We start from the raw sequence: 24,663 nt of genomic DNA on the forward strand, positions 1-24,663 counted from the left end.
CATTAACTAACTCAAATGAGAAAAAGTAACTGTAATTTAGTCTTTTTTCTATTTTTGCCTCTGTGGTTTAAACAGGTAGAAGAATACAGTCTAGCTTAAATAATTCATCAAATACACTATCTCAGGTTCTAGGGAGATACGTTATTAGTGTGTTACTGACTAATTTTTCATCAGTTACATAAGCAGTTACTTCTTGCTGCTTTCTGCTGCCAGACATCATTTGGCAGCTCCATATTAATCATTGTCAGAACCTGATTCTTTTGGGGATGCTGTCTTTTCTTCTCTCATGGTCATTTATATTTCACATTCACTGCCTAAGAGGAAAGGAAGATCAAAAGTGAAAGTATTCGGGGCGCCTGGGTGGCTCAGTGGGTTAAGCCGCTGCCTTCGGCTCAGGTATATCAGTATATCTCAGGGTCCTGGGATCGAGTCCCGCATCGGGCTCTCTGCTCAGCAGAGAGCCTGCTTCTTCCTCTCTCTCTCTGCCTGGCTCGCTGCCTACTTGTGATCTCTGTCTGTCAAATAAATAAATAAAAAATCTTTAAAAAAAAAAAAGTGAAAGTATTCAAAAAACAAAAGTTTAGAATTTTTAACATTTTCCATTGTCTAAGTAGTTATAATATAACTACTCTTGGTGTATAATAATTAGCTTCTCTTGGTGCTTGGAAACTTCCTGATGCTTTGATAATAGCTTTGTAACATGTATTTTAAGCCATAGAAGAATTATCACAGTAGATGCTATTATAACTATTGATAGAATTACAAGAAATTTATCCTTTATAGTTGGTCAAGAATGTTATAGCACAGATAAGTAATATCATCACTGTAGTATTAATTATTGCTTATTTGGAAATATAATAAATAATGTCCTTTTATATATTTCATTTATTCTAAAAATCATATAAAATATTTTAAATAATTTTTAACCCAATATATTTTGCTAACATACTATCAAGTAGTTTTAAATTATTTTATGTGACATATACTTTTCTTCACCTTCAGAAAATCATGTTCTTTTTTAAGGTTAAATTACTGAATGTATACTAACTACTATGGGCATGTATGGGAGCTTTTTAGCTGTAGAAAGGATTATTTTGGGATAGTCCAGAATGTTTAAAATTATTGAATTTTGTAAAAACACTATGCCTAGGCACAGTTCCTTTGGAAACCAAAGGCTTTATCTGACAAAGAAATGCATACCTAGCAATTCCACTCCTAGATACGCATCTTGGTCAAATCTTTACACATGTATACCAAAATTGTGTATTAGAATTGTCCCAGGATCAGTGTTTATAACAAACAACTCAAATGTCCACAATTAGAATGTTTAATACTATAATTGTAATTAGACATTAAAGTGGAAAAATTGTAATATATTTAATACTAGAACACTATATCAATGAAACGAATGTTTTACACAATGTAAGTTAATGTGAATGAATCATACAAACATAAATTGTTTAGTTAGAAAACAAAGTATACTTGGTATCATTTGGTATGATTCCATTTCATGTAAAGTTCAATAGCAGACAAAACTAAATTCTATTTTTAGGATGCTACCTAGATGGAAAGTATAAATAACACCAACGAAGCGATTATTGATAGGATAGTGATTTCTTGACTGATTGGGGTGGGACATACCAGGATCTTTAAGAGTATTGAAAGTATTCTGTTTCTTTCTTTTTTTTTTTTTTTTTAAGATTTTATTTATTTATTTACTTGACAGAGAGAGAGAGAGATCACAAGTAGGCAGAGCAGAAGGCAGAGAGAGGAGGGGAAGCAGGCTCTCCACCAAGCTGAGAGCCCAATGTGGGGCTTGATCCCAGGACCTGAGATCATGATCCAAGCCGAAGGCAGACGCTTAACCCACTGAGCCACCCAGGTGCCCCAAGTATTCTGTTTCTCAACCTGGGTGGTAGCTGCACTTGTCTTTATAATTATTTGGTTTTACTTCATGATCAAGTAACTTATTAAAGTATACATTTAACTTCTATGCATTTTTGTGGGTTGCATTTAAGAATGAAATAAAGTTTAAAAATTACAAATTACAAATCTTTTACTGCAATCCCCCAAAAAGGTTAGGGTTAAGGCAGGATTTCACGAATGGACTTAGGAAATGAGAAGCAGAGCTACTTCTTAGTTTTCCTAAAAGATTTCCACAGAATCCAAGGTACAACAGAGATCTTAACTTCTTAGTGTCTTTGTATGTTTACATTTATGTTTATGTTTATGTTTATGTCAGTTACTGAGGCCAGGACAGTATGATATTCTGATTGGCCTGGCCCAGGTCTTGAATCCTTCTTGTTGCTGATACTGAACTGGATCAGCTTCTGCCTACAGGGAAAAGGTAATTTGATTCTAGATGAGAGCAAGATAGGATGCTACACAGATACATCACATCATCCACTAGTGATATCTTTGCTATAAGAGTTTTAGTGTATTTTGAATAAGTCCCTCTATACTCCCAAATCATTTTCCTTAAACTGCAAGAAATGTTCCTGTTCTAAGTTAATTCTTGTATGAGAGCTTTTGAGTCATTTCTCAGTATTGCCCTATGAGTAAATACACACAAGATATTTTACCTTTAAAAAATACTCTCTTGGCCACGGTTGCCAAACTGTGGAAAGAAACAAGATGCCCTTCAACGGACGAATGGATAAGGAAGATTTGGTCCATATACACTATGGAGTATTATGCCTCCATCAGAAAGGATGATTACCCAACTTTTGTAGCAACATGGACGGGACTGGAAGAGATTATTCTGAGTGAAATAAGTCAAGCAGAGAGAGTCAATTATCATATGGTTTCACTTATTTGTGGAGCATAACAAATAGCATGGAGGACAGGGGGAGTTAGAGAGGAGAAGGGAGTTGGGGTAAATTGGAAGGGGAGGTGAACCATGAGAGACTATGGACTCTGAAAAACAGTCTGAGAGTTTGAAGTGGCGGGGGGGTGGGAGGTTGGGGTACCAGGTGGTGGGTATTAGAGAGGGCACGGATTGGATGGAGCACTGAGTGTGGTGCAAAAACAATGAATACTATCACGCTGAAAATAAATTTAAAATATTTAAAAAAATACTCTCTTGGGGGGCACCTAGGTAGCTTAGTTGGTTAAGTGTCCCACTCTTGATTTCAGCTCAGGTCATGATTTTAGTGTTGTGAGGTCAAGCCCCTTGTCAGGCTCCATGCTGGGTATGGAACCTGCTTAACATTCTCTCTCTCCCTCTGCCCCTCCCCTTCCCATGCGAATGCAAGCACACATACTCTCTCTCACTTTCTTAAAAAAAAACAGAAACAAAAACAAAAACTTTCTTGATCTTCCCATTAACTACTATCTTGTTTCTCTGCCATTCCAAAGCTTAACTCCTTCACAGATAATAAAAACACAACTATGAATTTGAATGGCAGTTAATACCTTTCAAGTTCTATGATCTTCAGCAAGTTTCCTAAACTCTTTGAGCTTCAGTTTCTTCGTTTATTAAATGGAGATAATATTATTATTTTTCTAGGATTTTTGTGAATATTGAATATTTTATATTATCTTATGAATCCAAAAGGACTTATTTTGTATCTGGCACAAAACAATGCAATCATGGAATTAAATCCAGGCTTAATAAATATGTAGTTATTGGAAAATCACTTAACTTCTCTGAACTTCACCAGTTAATATGAAAATGTAAAAATAATATCTACTTAACAGAATTTTTATGAGGATCAAATGGGGTTAAGAATGAATGCCTCTAAAAATGGTGTTTGCTGCTATTTGTTCTAGAATTGGCTTAATTATTTGCCCAGCCTTTTCCTTTGGACCTTTGTCCCACTAGCTTAGATTGATTACATACAGCAAACCTGTATATTATACAGTGTGTTTTATGGCTTATAAATAGACATTCAATTTAAATGTATTTCAGTATTATTTGATTTTAAAGGAAAATGAAAGGTAGATGTTTTCATTTTATTCGCTTTTCATATTGTAAATAGAAAGTGAACACTCATGGTTTTTAAAGTTCTCACTAACATTTACCTTTGTTGAAGAAAGTGAAAGATTGGGGCGCCTGGGTGGCTCAGTGGGTTAAGCCGCTGCCTTCGGCTCGGGTCATGATCTCAGAGTCCTGGTATCGAGTCCCGCATCGGGCTCTCTGCTCAGCGGAGAGCCTGCTTCCCTCTCTCTCTCTCTGCCTGCCTCTCCATCTACTTGTGATTTCTCTCTGTCAAAATAAATAAATAAAATCTTTAAAAAAAAAAAAAAAGAAAATGAAAGATTACCTTCATGGAAAAACATAGATTTATTACAAAAGCATGTGAAACACATTCATGCAGAACAAAAAAAAAAATTAGTTTTATCCAAACAAGATTATTTTATATTATCAACATGTAATTTTACTTTGAAATACACTTTGATGCGTTACATCAGATGAGCCTTAAAGACTTTGAAGTACTTAGACTGGCTTTGTCTTAGTGTTCATTTCAGAAAGAAACAGGGAAGCTTGAAGACTGTCTCTATTTAGTGTTAGTACAGATGGCAGATCCTTATCAATGTTTGTTACCGAACAATGATTACATCATGATTGATTCTCAGATTATGCGTATGAAGCAGGTATTTAGTTTTGTATTTCATAGAACGATGGATAATATTTTTATACCTTAAATTATAAGATTTTAATATTTACCTCCTCCTTTCCCCAATAAAATAACACTGATTCTATAACAAAGCTCTTATACACAACAAAGATGGATATTCAGTATTAGAGATCCACTGTGTTGCAACATCTTAATATTTTTTTTTAAACAATGTATTGGTTGGCAGTTCTGCCTGATTTGGATCCCTAGTCAATGGGCCAGACCAACTGTGGAACCTTTTCTACTACCCTGCTCAGCAGGGAAGCCAATTCATGGCCTCACCTAGTTGCTGAGCTTAACCTTCAGTCCTGACGCTATAGGAAGCCTGGTGAGAGAATCTGAGCTACTACAGACCCCATCCTATAGCCCCACTCAGCAGAGACCCAAGCCAGGAGCTCTGCCCAACTGTTGAACATAGCCTCTGGCCTTTAATGACAGTGACCCTAAGCCGCCTCAAAGCCTAGCCTATAGTACCACCAAACCAGAGTGCCCAGCCTGAAGTCTTGCCCAGAGCTCAGGCTATGCTCCTACCAAATTCCTGAACATAGTCTGCAGCCTCACCTAATCAAGAAGCCTGAATAGTAATTCCACCTGACCACAGAACAGTCTCTAGCCTCACTCAGCTGTGGGATATAGCTTGAGACTTTCTGACCAGAAAGCCCAACCAGTTACCTTGGCCAATATCAGAGCACAGCCAATAGCTTACCTGATTGTGAAGCCAAGCCTGTGGCCCTGCCTAACTTTGGGATACATGCTTAGGTCCCACCTGAACACAAAATCCAGCCCATGGCACTATCTGGTCTGGCACAACCTGAGACCTCACTTGACTAGGAGCTATTTCAGAGCCCAACCCATAACCCTGCCTAATTGTGGAGTCTAACTTGTTGCACTGTCCTGCCAAGGAAGGTAGCCTCTGACCTTGTTCATTTGAAAATGATTGCAGAGCCCAGCTAATGGCCCCACTTGACAGTGGAGCTTGATCAGCAGCCCCACGTAGTCAGAGAGCCCACCCACTGGTCCTACTTGAATGTTGAGCATAGTCCAGTAGGCTCGCCCAACTGTGTAGCCCAGTCAATACCATTCCCCTGGCCTTAGAGCATGAACACTCAACTACACTCTGCTTGCCCGTGAATACTGCCAACTGGTCCATCAAGTACCCTAAGCTGAGCTAACTTGTGAAGATCTTTTTATGCCAGAGCAAACTGTAATGTGTGAAAGAGGAGATCACTTACTCAAGTATGCAGATAAAAATGCAAGGAATCAAGGATCATGAAGAATCAGGTAAAGTGATACCACAAAGGAAACTAATAAAGCTCAGATAACTAACTCTAAGGAGACAGAAATCTGTGAACTGCCTGACAAAGAATTCAGAATTCAGAATAATTCCTTTAAAGAAGTTCTGTAATCTACAAGAACACACAGATCACTAAATAAAATTAGGAAAACAAAACGACATCAACAAAGAAACCATCAAAAAGCAGATGCTAGAGTCAAGAATACAATGACTGAACTGAAGACTTTAATAGAAAGATATAAAAGACTCAACCAAACATAAAAAGGAATTAGTGAACTAGAAGATAGGTCATTTGAAACTCAAGTCAGAGGAGCAAAAAGAAAATGAAAAAGAGTGAAGAAATCCTACAGGACTTATGGGACACCATCACATGAGAAAATATATACATACTACAGTTTAGATGGTTAGAATCTGAACAGGGTTACACCAAGACACATTATAATTAAGCTGTCAAAAATCAAAGAGAATTTTGAGAGCAGCAAGAAGAAAGCGGCTTATCACATACAAGGGAACTCTCCATGTGACTATTCAATTTTCCAACCAAAACACTGTAGGCTAGAAAGGGTGGGGTGACATATTCAAAGAATGTATTGAAAGATAAAGAATATTATACCTAGCAAAGATAACCTTCAAAAATGAAAGAGAAATAAACACTTTCCCAAGCAAACAAAAGCTGAGGGTGTTCATCATCAGTAGATCTCCCTTACAATAAATGCTAAAGAGTGTACATCAAGCAGAATTAAAAGGATGCTCATTAACATTAACATATGAATGTGTAAAATTCACTGGTAATGGTAATGTAGTCAAAGTCAGATTCTCTGATATATAATGGTAGTAACTAATACACTTATAACTCTTACATAAAGTTAAAGAGCAAATATATTTAAAATAACTGTAACTACAATAATTTTTTCTACCCAATATAAAAAAGATGTATACTGTAACATCAGTAACCTAAAGTGTGAGGCAGGGAGAAGTAAAAGTATCAAGTTTCTGTCTACTATCAAAGTTAAGTTTTCATAAACCTAAAATAGGATGTTATAACTGTAAGTTATTTTAAGTAAGTTTCATGGTAAACACAAAGCAAAAACTGACAGTAGATTCACCAAAAGATGAAGAGAAAGTGTTCTGCCACAGAAAGTCATTAAATCAAAGGAAGACAGTAAGAGAGAAAGCAAGAAACAAAGTACCCACAAAAAAGCCAGAACACAACAAAATGTCAATAATAAATTGTTACCTATTAATAATTACTTTAAACATAAATGGATTAATTGTCCAATCAGAATCAATTGTCCACCTTATTGGAGGGGAAAAAAAAAGACCCAACTATATGCTGCCTATAGAGAGACTCACTTTAGTCATAAGGACACACATAAACTGAGAATGAAAGGATAAAATAAGTTATTTCAAACAAATAGTAACTCAAAGAAAGTAGAGTTTATATTAGACAAAATAGATTTTAAGCTAAAAAAGGTCAAAAGATACAAAGTCATCATTTAATGGTAAAAATGTCATCAAGAAGATATTAGCTATTATAAATATGTATTTGCCCATATTGGAGCACCTAAATATATAAAGCAGATACAAACAAAACTAAAAGGAGAAACGAACAACAACAATAATATTTGGGACTTTAATACCTCACTGTCAACAACGAATCATCTAGGCAGAAAACCAATAAGGAAATTTGAATAACACTATAAACCAAATATACCGTACAGACATATACAAAACATTCCATCCAAAACCAGCAGAATACACATTCTTCTGAAGTTCACATGGGACATTTTTTAGGATAGATCATAGGTGAGGCCATAGAAAAATCCCAAGAAATTAACAAATATAGAAGTTATGTGAAGTAGCCTTTGTAACCATAAAAGTAGAAATTAGAGGAGAAGAGATGGAAAATTCATGAATATGCAGAAATTAACACACTCCTGAGCATACAGTGATTTAAAGAAGAAATCATAAGGAAAGCTAAAAAATATCTTGAGAAAAATGGAAACACACCAAATGCAGCAAAAGCAATTCTAGATGGAACTTTATTATGATAAATGCATGCATCAAGGAAAGTCATACTTCAAATAACCTAACTTTATACCCCAAGGGACTAGAATAAGAAGAAGAACAAACTAAGCCCAAAGTTAGTAGAAGGAAGAAGATAATAAAAACTGGAAAAGAAAAGCAAACAGAATTGACCATATCATTAAAAGGATCATATACCACAAGCAAATGGAATTCATCCCTGGAATGAAAGATGGTTCATACATAAATCATAAATGGATACATCACATTAGTAGGATGAAAGATAAAAATCATCTCAGTAGATGCAGAAAAAGCATTTGACAAAATTCAGCATCCATTCATTATAAAAATTCTCAACAAATTATGTACAGAGTGCATCTCACCATAATTAAGGCCATATATGACAGGCCAGCAGCTAACATCAAACTCAGTGGTGAAAGGTTGAAAGTTTTCCCTCTAGACATATAGATGACCGAGAGGTATAATAAAAGGTGTTCAACATCACTAATTATCAGAGAAATGCAAATCAAAGCCACAATGAAATATTACCTCATATATATTACAATGGCTATTATGAAAAGGCAAGAAATAAACAGTATTGGCAAACATGTGGAGAAAAGGGAACCTTTGTACCCTATTGGTGGGAATGTAGATTGGTGCAGCCACTGTGGAAGACAATATGGCGGATCTTCAAAAAATTAAAAGTAGAACTACCATATGATCAAACAATTCAACTTATGAGTATTTATCTAAAGGAAATAAAGAACACTAAAGCAAAAAGATGCATGCACCCCTATTGTCATTGTAGCATTATTTACAATAGCCAAGATATGGAAGCAATCTAAGTGGCCATTGATGGTTAAATGGATAGGGAAAATGTGTCATTCATATATATTTATATATATATGGATAGAATCTTGGCATTTGCAACAAGAATGGACCTTGAGGGGATTATGCTAAGTAAAATAAACAGAGGGAAAGACAAATATATATGATCTCACTTATATGTAGAATTTTTTTCAAAAAGTTCATAGACATAATTGATAGTTGCCAAAGGTGGGGGGGGGTAGGGGTAGATGAAATGGGTGAAAGGGGATCAAAAGATACAAACTTCCAATTAAATAAATAAGTCATAGGGAGGTAATGTACAGCATAGTTAATAATACTGTATTGCATATTTAAAAAGTGCTAATAGAGTAAATCTTAAAAGTTCTCATTGTTGGGGCGTCTGGGTGGCTCAGTGGGTTAAAGCCTCTGCCTTCGGCTCAGGTCATGATCCCAGGGTCCTGGGATAGAGCCCCACATTGGGCTCTCTGCTCTGTAGGGAGCCTGCTTTCTCCTCTCTCTCTCTGCCTGCCTCTCTGCCTCCTTGTGATCTCTGTCAAATAAATAAATAAAATCTTTAAGAAAAAAAAGTTCTCATTGCAAAAAAAAATTGAGCTATGTATGATGATTGATGTTAAACTAGACTTTTGATCATTTCACATTATGTACAGATATTGAACTATTAGGTTGTATACCTGGAACCAATATGTTGTGTGTCAGATACATCTCCACTGAAAAAAAGAAAAAGAAAGCTTTTTCTCTAAGACCAGGAACAATACAAGGTTGCCCACTCTCACCACTCCCACTAAACATAGTACTAGAAATCTTAGCCAGAGCAATCAGCTAGAAAAAGAAATCACAGATATCCAAATCAGAAAGGGAAAAAATGGAAGTGTCTCTTTTTGCAGATGACATCATCTTATATATAGAAAACCCTAAAGACTCCACCAAAAATCAGAAAATTCAGTAAAGTTGCCAAATATGGAATCAACAGTGAACTGTCTGGAAAAGAAATAAAACAATCCCATTTACAATAGCATAATAATTTAAAAATTTAGGAATAAATTTAATTAAGGAGGTAAAATAACTTTACACTGAGAACTATAAAACAATGATAAAAGAAATTGAAGGGGCACCTGGGTGGCTCAGTTGGTCAGGCGTCTGCCTTTGGCTCAGGTCATGATCCCATGATCATGTCCTGGGACATCAGGCTCCTCACTCAGTGGAAACTTGCTTCTCCCTCTCCTGCTCCTTCTGCTTGTGTATGTGCCTCTCTGTCTCTCTCTCTCTCTGTCAAATAAATAAATAAAATCTTAAAAAAAGAAAGAAAGAAAGAAATTGAAGAAGACACAAATAGAAAAATATCTCATGCTCACGGATCAAAAATATTGGTAATGTCAAAATGTTCCTACTAACTGAAATCATCTACAGATTCAGCGCAATCCCAATGACAGTTTTTCAGAATCAGAAAAAAAATCTAAAATTTGTGTGAAAACACGAAAGACCCTGAATAGCCAGAACAATCCTGAGAAAGAAGAGAAAAGCTGGAGGTATCACACTTTCTGATTGCAAGCTGTATTGCAAAGCTCTGGTAATCAAAACAGTATGATACTGCCATAAAAGTTGATATGTAGGGGCACCTGGGTGGCTCAGTGGGTTAAAGCCCCTGCCTTCAGCTCAGGTCATGATCCCAGGGTCCTGGGATCGAGTCCCACATCGGGCTCTCTACTCAGCAGGGAGCCTACTTCCTCCTCTCTCTCTGCCTGCTGCTCTGCCTGCTTGTGATCTCTGTCAAATAAATAAAGTCTTAAAAAAAAAAAGTTGATATGTAGACCAATGGAACAGAATTAAGAACCCAGAAATAAATCTATGCATATATCATCAACTAATATTTGACAAGGAAGCTAAGAATATTTAATGGGGAAATGATAGTTTCTTTAATAAATGGTGTTAGGAAAACTGGACAGCCATATGCAAAAGAATAAAACTGCACCCCTATCTTCTATCTCTTATTAAAAACTAAAATAGATTAAATATCTAAACATAAGACCTGAAACCATAAACCTCCTAGAAGTAAACATAGATAAAAAAGCTTTTTGACATTGGTCTTGGCAATGATTTTTTAATTATGACATCAAAAGCAAAGATAAACAAGTGGGACTACATGAACTAAAAATCTTCTACACAGTCAAAAAATATCAACAAAATGAAAAGGCAGCCTACACAACAGGAAAATACATTTGCAAACCACATATCTGATAAGGATTAATATCCAAAACATATAAAGAACTCCTCTAACTGAAGAGAAAAAAAAAAAATCATCCAATGAGAAAGTGGGCAAGTGACCTAAGTAGATATTTTTCCAAAGAAGATATTCAAAATCTAACAGGTGTATGAAAAGTTGCTCAACATCACCCATCATCATGCAAATCAAAAGCACAGTGAGATATTGCCTCACACCTGTTGGAGTAGATATTATGAAAAAGCCAAGAGGTAATAAGCATTGACAAGGATGTGGAGAAGAGGGAACCATTGTGCACTGTTGATGGGAATGTAAATTGGTGCGATTACTATGGAAAACAGTATGGAAGTTCTTCAAAAAATTAAAAATAGACTACCATGGGGGCGCCTGGGTGGCTCAGTGGGTTAAGCCTCTGCCTTTGGCTCAGGTCATGATCTCGAGCCCCACATTGGGCTCTCTGCTCAGCAGGGAGCCTGCTTCCCTCTCTCTCTCTGTCTGCCTCTCTGACTACTTGTGACCTCTGTCAAATAAATAAATAAAATCTTAAAAAAAAAAATAGACTACCATGTGATCCAGCAATTCTACTTCTGAGTATATATCCAAGAGAATGAAATTACAATCTTGAGACAATATTAGTACCCCCACGTTCATAGCAACGTTATTTACAATAGACAAGACAACCTAAATGTCCATCAACAAGTGAATGGGTACAGATAATGTTTTCTACATTTAATGGAATATTATTCAGTTATAAAAATGGAAGTCCTGTCATTTGTGACAACATGATGAACCTCAGGGGTTTTATGCTAAGTGAAATAAGTCAGACAGAGAAAGACAAATACCGTATGTTATCAGTTATATGTGGAATATAAACAAGAAGTCATAAAAGAGAATCAATTGGTGGTTGCCACACGAGGTGGGGGAAGTGAGTGAGTGAAATAGTACCAACTTGTAAGTATAAAATTAATAAGTTCTGGATATGTAACAGTTTGGTGACTGTAGTTGACAATATTGTATACTTGAAAGTTGCTAAGAGAAACCTTAACAGTTCCTAACTACACACAAAAATTCTAAGTATGTGAGGTCATGGGTCTATTATCTGTTGTGATCATTATTTAGAAATTATGTTGCCTAAAGCTACACATGAAGGATAATAGCTCTAAGACTTCTCACCCCCTCCCAAATGTAGATTGAAAAAATAAATAAATAAAGCTTATAGACTGGGATTGTTCATTTTATTTGGGGGAATAAAATTCAAACTTAAAAATTCTTTTGTTTTTGAAGAACATATATTAAATATATTGTTTCTGTGTGAGAGAGAAACAGGGAGTGGAGAAGAGAGAGTGAAAAAGGGTGGAGATAGAGAGATGGAGGGAGGAAGGGAGAATTGAAGCTCCATACCTAAAAGCAAAGCAGCCATTTATGTTCATTTTCCTGACTAATTCACCCAGTGCCTCTACTTGCGCTCTAGCTTATAGTGATGTCTAACTCTTCATCTACACATCCTACCTACCTCCCCTATCCCAGGATTTTTGTGTTCCTATCAAAGTCATGGAGAGTTGCCTATATACTAGTCCTTTGAGAAGATGCCACATGGTTACTTCTGTATCCCCAGGGCCCAGCACAGTGCATGCCGTCTCTCCTGTTCAATGACTGCATGTGTGAATACCAAAAGGCATTTAAACCTTTTGTTTGCTTTAATGGTTTTATTCATGCAAAGCACTAAAGGTTTATCCCCTCTGTAGTCTACCAAATGATAAATGTTTCAATAGAACTTAGAAAGAGGGAGACTGTAACACAATTAGTTTCTCTAGGGCTGGCTGCAGTTACCCTACATGAGCAGTTTTGTGTGACCATTTTAGTAGAGCTCTGGGAGGGAGAAGGGGAGGCTTAGTCCTTGGCAGTAGGAGTGATGAAGTCCCAGAACCTAAGTCAGGTTCGGTGGGGTGAGGTTCGGAGCCGACGGCTAAGAAAGAATTCTTAAGACGTCTCTGGTGCAAAAAGGTGGTTTATTAAAGCACGGGGACAGGACCCCTGGGCAGGTGGAGATGCAGCTGCCCTGGCTTGTGAGGGATGGCAGGTGAAGTACCCTGCGGTTGGGGGAAGGTGAGGGGAAGGAAGGGTTCAATGGAGTTTTCATATGCTCAAGAGAGCTACTGGAGGCCTTGCCCTTGCGGTTTGATCAATGTTGTCTTTAGACCAGCCATTAACATTAAGATAGTTGGGAGACTTTTTGGTGGGGTGTCACAATCCTGCTATCAATCGTCTTTGTTAGTGAGATTTAGGACATTTGTAAACCAAGGGAGACTCCTGTCTTGCAGGATTGTGATCCCTGCAATCTAACTATTTGCTTATTGTTCATGGCAGTCAGGGCTGCCTGAGGGATGCTACACAGGACTGAGGGGGAGCGGATGGAGAGGGGGTGCAAGGGGCCAGCTTTTGCTTTGTCTTCAGCCAGCCTCAGTGCTCCCTCATCAGGAGGAGGAGTAGACCGTGCATGTGCAAGTTAATGTCTCTTGAAGCTTCAATGACAGGATTGTTAAAGAGGGAAAGAATACAGAGTACTTGTATTGTGAATAAATTAGTACAAGCTGAAAAATATTTGCTGACTTGAACAGCTGGGGTCAAAGCCCCAAACACCTCACAGATAAAACAGGATTTAAAAAAAGCAAATGTTTATAGAATCAAAATGACAACAGCAAAGTGTACTTACTTAACTTTAGGAGGTTTTATTTAATTTATGTATTTCATGGTTTATAAGTAGAATATAGAAGTGGCCAATTTGTGTAGGAATTTAAATAAATGTTACATTTCTAAGTGTAACCTAAGTTACATTTCTAAACCTAGTTACGTTTCTAGCTCAGTTTGACATGTTGAGTCCCCCAATAACGGGTCCATGGTCAAAGGAGCGAGAGTGATACAAAGTGGAGGTCAAGCAAAGCTTTATTTCAAGCCAAGCATCAAGAATCAAACCAACCGTCAAACCGACTGGTCAGGGATGCGCCTTACAGAAAGGGCGATGACCCCTCCCTGCCTTACAGACTAACTTATAGAGCAAAGGCCATGTGGTTGGGCCTGGCCACACGCAGATGGCCAATTAATTACAATTCAGCCCATAGTAGCTTTTTGAACTAGCCTATCACCTTGGTTAGAATTGGCACCCAAAAGGTGCCCAAAAGGTGGGGCCCACACTCCTAGGTAGCCAGGGGACACTATGCGTGCTTTACTCATTGGATGTCTCCACATGACCAGACTCATCCCTGCATTGGGGCTATTATCCACCTGACCTGACCCACCCTTGTATTTGGGCTTTGTTACCTGGGTTTCCTGGACTTGTTTTTAAGTAAGTTCCAGGGGGAGGGGGCCAGGATCAATTTAAGTTTTACTACATAAACAAGAAAATGGCTGATTCAACTGGGGTGAGGCCGCTCTGGCTGAAAAGGCCCTTACAGACAAACTTTACTAACTTGGCCCCTAATTAGAAAACAAATAAAGGGAAAGGGAATAAGGAGAGAAGGGGGTTATAAAATAGACCTCTACTTGAATTAAGTGTTCAGACAGAGAATTTAATCTAACAAAGGTGGCAGATACCATAATCAGCCAAGGTCAGACTTTCAGAGAAATGACATTGATAGTAAATGTTTACAGGGGCACCCGGGTGGCTCAGTTAGTTAAGCATCTGCCTTCAGCTCAGGTCCTGATCTCAGGGTCCTGGGATCCTGCTGAAGTTCTGTATTGGGTTTCCTGCTCAGGGAGTAGAGCAAGGGAGATTCCTGTTCTGCAGGATTGCGATCCCTGCAAGTTAACTATTTATCGTTTTATGGCAGTCAAGGGTGCCTGAGGAATGCTACACATATGGAGGGGAGCAGGTGAAGAGGGGGTGCAAGGCGCCAGCTTTTGCTTTGTCCTCAGCCAGCCTCCTGCTCCCTCATCAGGAGGAAGAAGCCTGCTTCTCCCTCTCCCTCTGTTCCTCCCTACCGATGGTGTGTATACTCTCTCTCTCTTAAATAAAGTCTTTATTTAAAAAAAAAAGTAAATGTTTACATAACAGTTTTATTTTTATCTTAGGACACTGCATTAAGGATAAAATCTTTTTCTGTTTGCTTGATGTATTTTCTAGAATATTAGATATATATCTTGTCTAAATTCCTTCAGTTCATTGATAACACAATTTAGAGATTTTTTCCTTGGATTTCAGATTTCATTATCTGTTCAGATAAAAATGCCTCTGGAAAGGGTATATTAGATTTTATCATTTAACTCTTAATGATAAAAGTTCATAAAAATCTTTCCTGAAAACTTTTTATGTAAAAAGAAAATAACAACATCAAGAAGACTATGGGAAGACAGCATCTCACTATCAAAATAAAAATTACATTTATCCTTTGACCCACAAATCCCTCTTTTGTGGGTATTATTGAGGGGGGAAAAGCAATATGCCTTGTAATGTACATAGAATGTTGTCTTTTGGGGTGTTTGGGTGGCTCAGTGGGTTGGGCCTCTGCCTTCAGCTCAGGTCCTGATCTCAGGGTGCTGGGATCAAGCCCCTCATTGGATCTCTGCTCAGCAAGAGCCTGCTGCCTCCTCCCCCTCTGCCTGCCTCTCTGCCTCCTGTGATGTCTCTCTCTGTCAAATAAATTTTAAAAACTTTAAAAAGAAAAGAATGTTATCTTTTATGTAGGAAAGAGAAAAAATAAAATAAGTGTGATTCTTTTATTTGCGTAAAGAAACATTAGCAGGATACATGCAAAATGATTGAGTGGAGTAAGACTTTACCTTTGCATACTTTTGCATTGTATTGATTTTTGAATCATGTGACTCTATTACCTGTTTTTAAGATGGCTGAATGAGTGAATAATAAGATGATTGAAATCACAAAAGAACGAAGTTCAAGTGAGGAAACTGGAAGGTTTGAACACAAATTTTATCTATTTTGCTGCTGAAGGCTGGCTCTGAATAGGTTCATTCACTAAGGCCTTTAGCCGTTAATACAGAGGACTGTTAACAGGAAGAACTTTTCTGCCATTCTGGCCAAATGCCACTCAGCCATGTTCTATGTGATCTGTTTTCCTGTAGATGCCAGAAGAGCAGGCGTTCTGTGTTTTGGTGAAAATCATGTATGACTATGGCTTACGAGATCTCTACAAAAACAACTTTGAAGATCTTCATTGCAAGTTCTATCAGTTGGAGAGACTAATACAGGTAAATAAAAATTAGGCTTTTATCACTCAGGGATTGAATTACAGAAAAAGTAATAAAATTGATGAACAATAATAATTCATGAAAGTTTAGTGGAATTCTACAGAAAAATTCTCAGTATATTTGGTTTCTGACCAGTATCTATGTTGGTGTTAATATTTATTTAACCATTTGATCATTTTTAAAATAGTCTTCCATTGTAAATATTCAACTTTAATATACTTTGAAGTGTGAATATAGTGAGTTAAGTCAATGAAAAGATTCCTGAGTATATTTGTAAAGAAATGAAGATATTTACAGAATAGAAATGGAAATACTTAAGAACTTTCCCTCCCTTAATTAGCCCTAGTACTATATTTAGGTCCACATGTAGAGAATTCTTAAAAGGGACAGAAAAGAATTGAAAAAGAATAAAAAACACATAAATGTTAATATAGGGACATATTTAAAATTTTTTCTCCTATAATTTCATGATCTCAAACAATGTTTGTTACTGTTTCACAATATGTCTGTATAAATTTATATGTATGAAGAACATATTATTTTATATATGTAAAATATTACATAATAAAAAAAGATTGTGAGCAAGGGCAAGATGATATTGACTAGTGCTAATAGAAGGAATTCCTGAGTAGCTTTGAAATTCCACCTGAAGTTGAAAATCTTAAATTTATAATGGGTCTGTGTCACATGCTTATATGGCTTTCTCTGTCTGAGGTATTGAGAACCCAAGAGAAATGTGAAATAAATACATGAATGGATTGATTCCATATTGGAGAAAAGTAAAGTGATTAAGGAGGAAGGTAATGGGACACAGCACTAGAGATACTGGAAGGAGCCCATTGGCCTGACCTGTCAGGAGATCCATAGGTGTATAAAGAGGGCATGAAGTCAATAAGAGACTAAAAGACTCAGGATTAGGGAAGGGAAGACACAGGATTAGCAATGAGATTAAAGACAACTTTACTGGGAGAAGAGAATGTTGGAAGGTAGAAGACCTTTAAGAAGAAATGAAATAGGGGAAAGATGTTAAGAGAACTGTAAGCACAATGACACATGTGCTTTCATCGGGAGAAGAAAGATTGTGTAGAAGATTCTGGGCAACTGTGGACAATAAAAGCAATAGGCTCTTTTTGAGATTTAATTCTTCTAAGTAAATATTTGGGATTATTCACTTTCTTACCTTTTATTTTCAGAAGTTTACATTTTTTCGAAGCTCAGTATTCTTAAGAGCTTTGAGAGTCAAATAAATGTACCTGATAAATGAATAGCAAGTTCATGGTACTGTGAAGAAACCTAAACACATTTTAGCATGTGTTAGCATTCTTTGACTGGATGACCTTAGGACATCCCACTTAAAGTACCTGATGGGTACTTTTGGGTATTTTTCTGAAAGCATTTTGTGTAGGAAGTAGGGAGTTTTGTTTGTTTGTTTTTATGATCCATTTATGAAAACAAAACTAATGTGGGCTTTTACATGTCTTTGCTTTTCAGTTATAGGAACAGCTATGCTAATATTCTGAGCTTTCCTTTCATGCTTTTGACAAGCATTTACTTATGTAAATTGAGGAGAAAAAAGCGTTAGGGTAGCATAAAGGCATTTTTAGGAGACACCCTATATCATGCATTATACCCTTGCACAATTTCTGTAGCTTGTCAGTTTTTAATGATAGGTTATTTTGAAGTCTGGTTATGTTTGGGGTTTGTCTCAATACCCCAAAAAGATACTCAAGTGATATCACAGATCCCGGATGATGTTGATATTAAGTGGTCTCCAAAGAGTAGATCTATTTCTTTCCTAAGTAGTTAGGCAACCCATTTGATCAGGTGCTGGACTTGACTCTGTAGGGATGACGTTCGTTAGACCATAGGTATTCTGTCAAAGTGAGCATTTACTAAGAAACAAGAACAGTCAAGTGAGCAAGAGGTCATCTTTGTTATCTGTCCATGACAAGTCTGCCTCTATTTTCCTCAATCATCCTAGTCCCAGGCTCATCTCCTATTATCACTTCCATGTAGTTACATAAAATTGAATGAATTTTGCGAAAAATCTAGAGTGGTCATAGAAATCTAGTTATAAATTACAGTTGTGGTAGGAAATAAAGCTTCTCAGTTTTCCACTTTGATTTTTTAGGAGCAGTTACCGGACCTGCATCACCATTTTTGTGTTCTGAACCTGGAAGTTCATATGTATGCCTCCCAGTGGTTCCTCACTCTTTTTACAGCCAAGTTCCCACTCTGCATGGTCTTCCACATCATCGACTTACTGCTCTGTGAGGTAGAGTGACTGCATCTCTCATACCTAAGCCAAAAGTGAAAATAGTTTTTATTTAAAGTGGTCATAATCATCTTCATTTTATTTTTTCCTATAAATTAAGCCATAAATATTGACCAGGAAGTTCTATTTAATTTTTTAGTAAAGACTATTTTAATTATTATTTGTGAGAAATGAATATGTTAAGTCATATAAAATTCCTGCGAAGTAAGGTAGGTAATTAAATTTCTGTAATTAAAATTCATAATAAGCCTTTACCTGTATAATAATGTATTACTAATATAAAGGACCTTTAAAATTATATAAATGAATTCAAAATCAGGTGTTTTTAATAGTAATGTAGTTATACTTCCAAGAGTGAATATAAATGAAATTATATAGTAATCTATATTTTATTTTATCTTTTCTTTTCTTTCTTTTCACCAGTATAGTTAACATACACTGTTATGTTAGTTTCAAGTGTACAATAGAGTGTGATTCAACAACTCCATATATCACCCAGCACTCATCATAACAGGTGTACTGCTTAATCCCCATCACCTATTTAACCTCCACCCACCTCCCCTCTGGTAACCACTAAGTTTGTTTTCTAATTATACAGTAATTTAATCTTCAATTCATAAGATGTTTCTAATGTATATGATGTTTGAGACTCCTACCAGATAATTGTGAAGTGATACACTAACGCTTCTCTACCATATATTTTCACAGAATATTTAAAAAACTAGTTTGCAGGGGCACCTGGGTGGCTCTTGGGGTTAAGGCCTCTGCCTTCGGCTCAGGTCATGATCTCAGGTCCTGGGATTGAGCCCCCCATCGGGGCTCTCTGCTCAGCAGGGAGCCTGCTTCCTCCTGTCTCTCTGCCTGCCTCTCTGCCTACTTGTGATCTCTGACTGTCAAGTAAATAAATAAAGTCTTTTAAAAAAAAACTAGTTTGCAAATTCCTTAGGTATATGATTTATTTCATGTATTGTTTTTAGTTCCTGAGGTGGCTGCGTTTATTCACTTTACTCTTTTACAGAAATAAGCAGCATTACACAAGCATACCTTGTATCCTGCCAGTCAAAATGTTTAACAGTCTTAGCAGTGATTGCTAGATGAGAATTTTTTTTATTTGGGATATAAATGTATATAAATTATAGCTGTCTTAAATTAGAAAGCTAGAGCAATCAAAAGTATAAGCCTAACATAATCTAAACGGTTTTGTATTAGTGCATAACTTGTTATACACGGTTTCCTTTCTTAACCACTCCAATTGTATTAATCAAATTATAAAAAACGATTAAAAGAGATAAAAATGCCTAAGCTGTGCAAAGCATGGCTAGGATTTCTCAGGCTACCACGGCAGAAGTGTTTCCTGTGCACACATCGCTGGGCTCTGCTCGTCAGAGGTTCTAGCTGGGAGCCACACAATCCTTGAAAGTTGCAGAGCATTTTGTAAAGGTGTAAGATCTTTAAACATTTGTAACATATTTTTTAAAAAAAGATTTGTTTATTTTATCTGAGAGCCAGAGAGAGAGAAAGAGAGAGAGAGGAGGGGCAGGGGATGAGAATCTCCATCAGACTCCCCGCTGAGCACAGAGCCCGAGGCAGGGCTGGATCTCACCACCCTGAGATTATGACCTGAGCTGAAATCGAGAGTCAGACCCTTCACCATCTGGGCCACCCAGGCGTCCCCATTTGTGACATTTTAATAAAGAAAGGCTCAGCGACTTGCTGAAGGTCACAGAGTAAGTTCCCCAATTCTGAATATGTAACAGCAGGCAAACTTGATTAATAACACATGGACTCTCCTATTTGTCTTACTTACAAATTAGTTTCTAAAATGCCTATCTAAATTTAACCTAAAGGAAGAAGGCAAAATTAGGAATTAGAACCTCACTCAAAGTCAAAATGGTGTGATCTCTGTATACACAAATTTGGGCATTTGGCAAACTTTTCTGACTCCTCAAATTTAGTGCAGTGCTGTTCAAAAGTAAAAACCAAATTTATGTCTTTGACTTCTGTGATCTTAAAGTAATACTAAAATTTATTTTTGATAAATAAATGTTTGTAGGTCCTATTCATTTCATACTGAGCTGAGTTTAGTATTTCATGGTATTTAAAAAAATAGGAAAGTGAGAGTATGACATTTTAACAGTTTTATATATAATAGGAGCTTACAAAAGTTAATATTACTTCAAATTTTTTGCTGAAAGAGATTATCTAATTTTATACTAGGTTAGTTTTATAATGTTCATTGTAGAAATCACACCAGTAAAACTGGATTTCTTGGTCATTTATGGCAATAGTAACACTATCCTCTAGTTCACTGGAGTGATGCCTTTCTAAAATCATCTCTATGTGAGTGATTCCATACCTGACATTGGAGTATTGTCTGTGGGTCTTCTGGAACCCAGATTCACAATTTCTCAGTAAATTTTATTTTAACAATATTTGAATTTCTGATGTCAGTTGCTAAGAAAATTAGCAACATTTACAGTAGGGAAAAGAAAATTTATAAGCATTATCACTTGCTAGCTGTGATTTAATTATAATATTTGAAAGATCTTAATGCTTGTTAAAATTAACAAGAGATCATAGATACTACTTTCCCTTCCCTTAAATCTGTACTCTGTAGCTGTTTAAGGAAGTTGCATAGATTTCCAAAACATGGAGTAATTTGTAATCACAGGATCATGGTAACCACGGAAATAAATAATAATATCACTTACCAGTTCAAAATAAACTTTATTGGAACAGTATCAGGATATTCATTCTTTCCACTAACTCATCTTTGTCAGAGGATTATTTTGCAAAGGAAATTTTTAGATAAACTTTTATTTCCTGCCTGTCTGTGTTTTCTCTTTGCCCCTTTCCTTCTTGTAGTTAATAAAATATTTATATCAAAACTCGTCTTTCATATGTGGTAAAATATTCTGAAAGAAATGATAACATAGTCTTAAATAGAATCATCTATATGTATTTGTTTTTGTCATGTTCTCCTTTTTTTAAGGAAAATGATTCAAATCTTCATCATTATGAATTAATGTATATATACCACATCTTTATCCATTTACCTGTCGATGAACATCTAGGTTCTTTCCATAGTTTGGCTGTTGTGGACATTGCTGCTATGAACATTCAGGTGCACATGCCCCTTTGGATCACTACATTTGTATCTTTGGGGTAAAAACCCAATAATGCGATTGCTGGGCCCTAGAGTAGCTCTATTTTAAAATTTTTGAGGCTGCATACTGTTTTCCAGAGTGGCTGCACTAACTTGCATTCCCACCAACAGCGTAGGAGTGTTCCCCTTTCCATCCTTACCAAGGACTACCATTTCCTGACTTGTTCATTTTAACCATTCTGACCAGTGTGAGGTGATACCTCATCGTAGTTTTAATTTGTATTTCCCTGATGCCAAGCGATGTTGAACATTCTTTCATGTGTCTGTTGGCCATTTGGATGTCTTCTTTGGAGAAATGCCCAACAGCAGGATTTTAAACTAGAGTTTGAAAAAAACATCTTATTATGCTGAGATAAATGGAACTTTCCATAAATTATCGTGTAGGCAATAATTGAAATTAATACTATTTTTTTTAAAAGAACAAAACCTTCTATATTTTATTGTCTGCTTCTATCGGGAGAGATAAGAAAAAGGCTAGAAGTATTAACACATTGTAAATATTGTGCTGTTAATTCTCTAAGAATAGAACATTGTCTTTTTTAAAGAACTCTTTGTGGAAGTGTAACAGATTAAAAGAAAATGTGCAACAATTAGTGTAAAACGTGATTTTTTACGTTTTTCGTAAAGTGAACATAACTAATGTAACAAGCACCCAGATTTTTTAAAAAAGCCAAACACTACATGAATCTCAGGAGCCCTCCTTCCCTTTACTGCCCCTGTGGTCACTACCTCTCTGAAGAGTAATCACTGTCCCAACTTCTGGCACCGTAGGATTATGAGTTTTGATAGTTTTTTTTTTTCTTTTAACCAAATTTCAAACTTTAGCTTTAGGTGGAATAATACAGTATGAACTCTTCTCATCAAGGTTTCATTTATCATTATGTGTGGACATTCATCCATATAATAGTTGCATCCAGGTTTGGTTCATTTGTTCCACTGTATGAATATATTGTAATATATCCATTCTTCCATTGTATTGTTGATGGGCATTTGGGTTGTTCCAGATGAGTGTAATTGCAAGTAGTGTTGCTACGCACATTCTTGAACTTGCCTGTTGGTAAGCATATGAATGTACTTCTGTGGGTACACATCTAGGAGTGGAATTGCTGGGTTAGGGCATGTATACACTAGGATTTAGTAGATGCCCTCAAGTAGCTTTTTCAAAGTATTTTGAGCATTACCTTTTGAGTTGTTTTTATTCGGTGGAAGTCTTCCTTGTGCTCAAAGGCAGGTTTTTATTTTACTGTGTTTTGTTTTGTTTTTTAGAGGGCAGATCCTAGATCAGATTAAAGTTCATGAATATGGAACAAAATGACACTCATTTAGTTGAAAACTCATTGACTTGATCTCTGAAGTTGCATCCAAATGAGAACTAAGAGCTGGATTTAAGAGCTGACTCACTTCTGTGCTTGTATGAGAGAAATTCACCTGGTGGGAAAAGTCCAGCAGTGTATTTGGTGACAGAAGGAGTGACATAGAGACAGTTTAACATTGGAGTTAAGATATTTGGTTTTTTTTATTTAACCCTTCCTGCATCACTTTGTTATGTTACATTACCTGTGTATGTCTCAGTTTGTTTCTCTGTAAAATGATGCTAACAAAACCTATCTCCCAGGTTTATTTTAAGGATTGAATGAGAATATGAAGTGCTGAGCACTGTGCCTACTGCATAGTAAATACCCAGTTAGTAATATAACCCTCCGTTCTGCTCTGTCCATCTATATAGCTCTTTTATTGCTTCTCAGTTTTTTCAGTTAGCTAGATGACACCAGAGGTTCTTAAGAGAGTAGGCTAACTAGCTGTTGATTCTTTCTTATCTTTCTAACCACCTTTGTTTCCCTCTAGTTAAGATGCTTTTTTGCTAAAACCAAAATTTTAGCCATTGACCTTAATGGAAGTTTAATTCTATTTTATAATTTTATTTTATTTCTAATTCTATTAGTTGACTAATGACTCAAGTAGTCCTCGAAGGTTTTTTTTTCTGCTTTCTTTCAGAAGACATAGAAAAAAAATAGTATTTCTTTTAGTCTTGACAAGATAACTGACAGATGATGTTTGAAGTTCGCTCTTCCCCAATAGTTCAATTTTTAGAGTATCAAATTATATTCAGCTTTATATAGTAACTTGATATTTCGTGGAATATAAGGAAATCATTGACCCTTCAAATTAGAATATATTTCTTGTCTCTCCTTTTTTCTTAGGATGATGAAAAAAATGACAGTGCAGTACTCCAATATTTAATTAAATACCACCAAGTATGTACCCCCTTTCAAAACAGTTTTCTGAAGCTGTAGATTCATTACATAATATTCTTATCCCTTGCCCCCATTTTCTCCCTCAAACAGTAATATTTGAGTTTTTTTATTGTAATACAGCTGACACATAAAATTGTGTAAGTTTGAGGTATGCAATGTGTTGATCTGATTCCTTTTTTTTTTTTTTAAAGATTGTATTTATTTGACAGAGATCACAAGCAGGTAGAGAGGCAGGCATAGAGGGGGGAAGCAGGCTCCCTGCCGAGCAGAGAACCTGATGCGGGGCTCGAACCCAGGACCCTGAGATCATGACCTGAGCCGAAAGCAGAGGCTAAACCCACTGAGCCACCCAGGCACCCCAATCGGATTCATTTCTATAGTGCAATATGATTACCATACTAGCATTAGCTGAGGTCTTTATCAAGTAATTTGTTGAATTTAAAATGTATTAGAATGAGCATAGGGTACATAAACATAAATTTTATAAAAACTTTAAGAGTAATATTTGGCTATAAGAGTAGGGGAAAAAGCTTTGACCAACCAATAAATATGGTTAAGATTATTTTAAAGTTTTACTTATCAATAGAAATCTTCAGGACTAGGAAAAAAAACACTCTCTCAAATCTTGTTTCTGGATTTTAACTTTTTTCTCACCTATAAGGGTTTCTCACACCAGTTGTCTTGCAGCTCTTTCTTGCGTTGCATTAGTTTTGACATTACAGAAGTCGAACCCTCACATTTAAATGGCAGAACCATGGTC

At 36.4% G+C, this 24,663-nt stretch overlaps 1 protein-coding gene across 5 annotated transcripts in view; it reads left to right on the top strand.

Annotated features, from left to right (window-relative positions):
- The window catches only part of RABGAP1L (RAB GTPase activating protein 1 like), a 778,147-nt gene that overhangs the window by 494,296 nt on the left and 259,188 nt on the right, over nucleotides 1–24,663 (top strand). For all 5 annotated transcript variants that reach the window (XM_045069733.1, XM_013061129.2, XM_013061130.2 and 2 more), the window contains 2 exons: nucleotides 16,082–16,207; nucleotides 18,339–18,482. In XM_045069733.1, the coding sequence (XP_044925668.1) occupies nucleotides 16,082–16,207; nucleotides 18,339–18,482 (270 nt within the window). The remainder of the gene's footprint in view (nucleotides 1–16,081; nucleotides 16,208–18,338; nucleotides 18,483–24,663) is intronic.

The sequence above is a fragment of the Mustela putorius genome, unplaced genomic scaffold (genome assembly GCF_011764305.1).
Source record: "Mustela putorius furo isolate JIRA1106 unplaced genomic scaffold, ASM1176430v1.1 tig00003942_pilon_pilon_pilon, whole genome shotgun sequence".
NCBI lineage: Eukaryota > Metazoa > Chordata > Mammalia > Carnivora > Mustelidae > Mustela > Mustela putorius.